This window comes from Clytia hemisphaerica, unplaced genomic scaffold (genome assembly GCF_902728285.1).
Source record: "Clytia hemisphaerica strain Z4C2 unplaced genomic scaffold, Clytia hemisphaerica genome assembly, whole genome shotgun sequence".
Taxonomy (NCBI): Eukaryota; Metazoa; Cnidaria; class Hydrozoa; order Leptothecata; family Clytiidae; genus Clytia; species Clytia hemisphaerica.
Genome location: NW_027103507.1, coordinates 2030895 through 2034658, shown reverse-complemented (window position 1 = coordinate 2034658; position 3764 = coordinate 2030895). Strand labels below are relative to the sequence as shown.

The 3764-nt window shown below is 35.1% G+C and overlaps 1 protein-coding gene across 1 annotated transcript; it reads right to left on the bottom strand.

The window, feature by feature from the left end:
* On the bottom strand, positions 1-3147 carry LOC136798959 (transmembrane protein 272-like). The gene is made up of 3 exons (XM_067055646.1): positions 2953-3147; positions 2625-2693; positions 1-1448 (listed from the first exon to the last, which is right to left on the bottom strand). Exons 1-3 carry the CDS (start codon positions 2966-2968, stop codon positions 1087-1089), a joined length of 447 nt encoding a protein of 148 aa, XP_066911747.1. The 5' UTR covers positions 2969-3147; the 3' UTR covers positions 1-1086.
* Positions 3148-3764: the final 617 nt, after the last annotated feature.

The window sequence follows — 3764 nt, the reverse complement described above, 5'->3', positions numbered from 1 at the left end:
AATTTTAAAATTTACAATATTTTATTGCAACATATATAAAATACAATCGAATTACAAAGAATCAGACACACTTGGTTTTAAACCCCGCCCCTCTCACAGAAACGCTAATACCGCCTCCAACAGGAGGGATTAGTCAAGATTTTGTGCCTAGTGGAAGATTACCCTCCAATTTATAAATCCTATAATCAAATAAATGAGTTCTCACTGGAAAAATATTGTTTGTAAATATTTGTTCATACCATGAACATATAAACGACTGGACATCTATCTTTTATTATCTCTTTGAAGCGAGCTTCGTTGCCGCCTGTATTTCAAAATTGGTATGAAAAATCCGACAATAGTCTGTCATAATTTTATTTCTTTGAATTATTTAGATAAAAAGACTGATAGAGCTTGAACATTACTCCTAATGTACAATAAAATTATTTTCGAATTTTTTTACAAGTTTGTAATATATTTTATCAACATTTTCAACTCTGAAATGCAGAATTTCAACTGCGTGTATACTTTTGAATCCCTTTTGTCACTCCAATATTTTTTTTATGACTTGAAAAAAATAGCTTGCCAAAGTTGAGAGCCTGTGTAATAAGAATATCGAAATTAGAATGTGACACTCTTTAAAATTATTAGACACTTTTAAGTCAAAATTTAGAAATGTTAGTCGGAGTTTTGCTGACGTTGATTTTGCCTCTGTTATCTTTGTTATGATATAGATAAAATAATTGAAAAGAGTAGAACAACAGAGACTTTTGTCAAAGTTTTGACGTTGTTAGCAAGGTATTCCCAAGTGGTATATCATGAAAATCTATTGTTTCATTTTATGCTTTTAACGAGGCGGCAACGAAGCTAGCTGTGTTATATTCACAAAGACAAAGGAGATGGATGTCCAGTCGTTTATATGTTCATGTTCATACCCACTGAATTTTCTGACTTGGAAACAATGAAATTCCAATTCCAATTTCCAGTTCCCAATTCAGTCCATAATTTCAACCCCCCCCCCCCCCCATTATTGGCCGAAAAACCTTACCGGCTCTGTGAGATGATTGTTTTGACACCATTAAGATAAAAATAATAAATAGTCTTGTTTTAATCTCTCAATTTAGCTCCACTTCCTTGGCATGGACAAGTCACCCAGTAAATGATCAAAATAGAGAAGATAAACAAATAAGTATCTTTATGACATCCTCTGGAAATGTCATCTTTGACTTTATCCCAACCAGACCATTCTTTAAACACCCAATAGGATGAAGCAATTTGCCAAGCGAACAAAAACAGGGCTAGTATAACAGCAAGAACGACAGCAAATGTTGAGGCGCCTTTATTATCCATGGCTCCACAGACAAGGAGTAGTAAGATGACCACCATGAGAACCAGGGTGGCACCACCACCGATCACCATACACTTGGGAATCCACGGCTCCATCGGACAATCATCCATATGTTGAGTACCTGTCAAAGGGAAGAAAGTAGTTGAAAATGAAAAATCCGTCTGGATAGCTAGTTAGTTGTTGCATCCCTAAGATTTAGCTCGGTGAATCCTGCATCCTTAGATTAACCCTACTAGCCACAGGGAGGGGGTAGAATCTACCATGCTGAGGCTCTTTAGTGTATATCTCGGAGAACAACTTTTGAAACGATTTGAATTAAAAAAAAAAGATCTTATTAAAAAACTGGTAAAAAAAACGAGTGCAGCGTAAGGGAAGGAGGGAGGCACAAGTCTTCATTTTCTAATGACACATTTTCATATAAGAGCAAACAATTTTAGAACACAAGGCTTCGAGGGGGCTTCGATGGCCGAAATATCAACAACAAACTACAAGCTTTTTCAAAGCTCTAAAATACCAAATTTTTTAAGTAAATGGCACAGAAATACTCACAAAATGGTGAAATATCAACAGTTTCAAACACTTTTTAGACTGAAAACTGAAAAAATTAGGAACATCCGAAGGCCTCCAAAATTTCAGATGTTCTTATAAGAAATGTGTAAACAACTAAAGGTTACGTTTTATTTTGACACGTCTATAAAGGGTCATAAAGCGATATATTTAGTCTGTAAGCAGATTAACTCGGATAAAAAAGGGGTGTGTTAAAAACTACATTTTTCACTTTCTGCTTATTCAATATATCTCGTCAATGGTGCAATTTCACGCAAACAAAATAAACTATTATGGAATCAATTCTGAATAAGGTCCGACAAGTAGCACTGTGGCAAGGGCATTGCCCCTGCCTGCCTGACTCGAAATACAAAGGGTGAAAAAAAGACGCCTCTGATTACAAATGTCGACGCTTTTTGCTTTTCATTTACACCTTATATTGGCAATATTTAGCCAAAAAGAGAGAAAATATTTGGACGAAATTTGCGAAAATAGTGACCCTGAATGGTACTGAAATTCCACAACTTTTCTAAAATGTTCTACTTTTTCCCCAAATTTTCCAAAAAAGGCACCCTGCCAGGGACTGATTTTTCTATTTTGGTGTTTTTGCAATCCTACCTGGGACTCGTGGAGGTTAAATAAGGTACCCTGACCAGCGTAGCCTATTTTGCCCTAGTACCCCCCCACCCTGGAATCAGAAATTAAATATACTGTAGACCCCTTATTCGAGTAACCAAGAAGACTTACTTACCTAGAACAATCATGGCAATTGGGATTGCAGATAAGACCAACAATACACATACTCCTCCACAAATGGCTCCTAGAAAACGAATATTAAATTTTGCGTACTCAAAAATTCATGAAAATATAAAATTTAACTCAATGAGCTCTAAAATCCCACAGCCTGGGGTAAAGCTGAAACAATGCAATGAAATTGTAAGATCTGGAAGGCCTAGCTCTGTGAATTGTTTAATTAAGAGTAATGAACTAGAAAAATTAGCTGTTTTAACAACAATATTTGGGACAATTGAGACATATACCATATATCCCTAAAAACAAATTTAGAACATTGTACGTACCTCCGACTTCACCCATTTTGGTAGAAGCTGTGATATGAAAGTGTTTGCAGCTAAAAAGTTTGTTGTATATGAAGTCCAAGAGATTCTCTCTCTTCTCGTTGAATGCGTTTGAATCCTTCGACGTTCTTCAGTTAGACTGATTGAACATGCTTTGATATCAAACTATTTGCGCTTTTAAATATTGACTCAATTGTTGGCTTTTTTATATCAATCAACTAGTTCGTGCAAAGAATAATGTTTAGATAAGCCCGTTGAGATTTGCATGTTGATATTCTAGACAAATAAAAAAGAAAGTCGTAAAACCATTAAAAAGATGAAATATATGTAAAAGAGTTTTGGCTATTCGAAAATTGATTCCTAGGGATTTAAAAGTTTACAAATAAAAGAATAATCCTCAAGTGGTTTGGAATTAATTCAAAAATCTTTGATAAACAGTTACCTGATCTTAGCAATTTATCGCATGTTATTTTTTCGGTCACACAAACTAACAGAAAAGTGGTCATGTTTCTTGTAACAAAATGTTATTGTTAGTGGTGGTGTTATTTTAAAGCTAGTCCCGAATAACTCGAAAACTGAGAGTTTCGTTACATGACACTTTCCCGTTTATACTGTAAACTAAAGCAAGCGTGAAATTAAAAAAAACTAAAGTTTTGAATGAGTATTTTTCTTAAAAGAGGGACGTAATAGCCACAGTCGAGTCTCTTAAACTCGAACTTCCATAAAATGAAATTGCCTTAACCCTATTCGGCCTAGGGGGGGGGCTGTTTCTGTTCGGAGGTCAAATTATCGGTAGTAGCTCCTGAAATAATAGA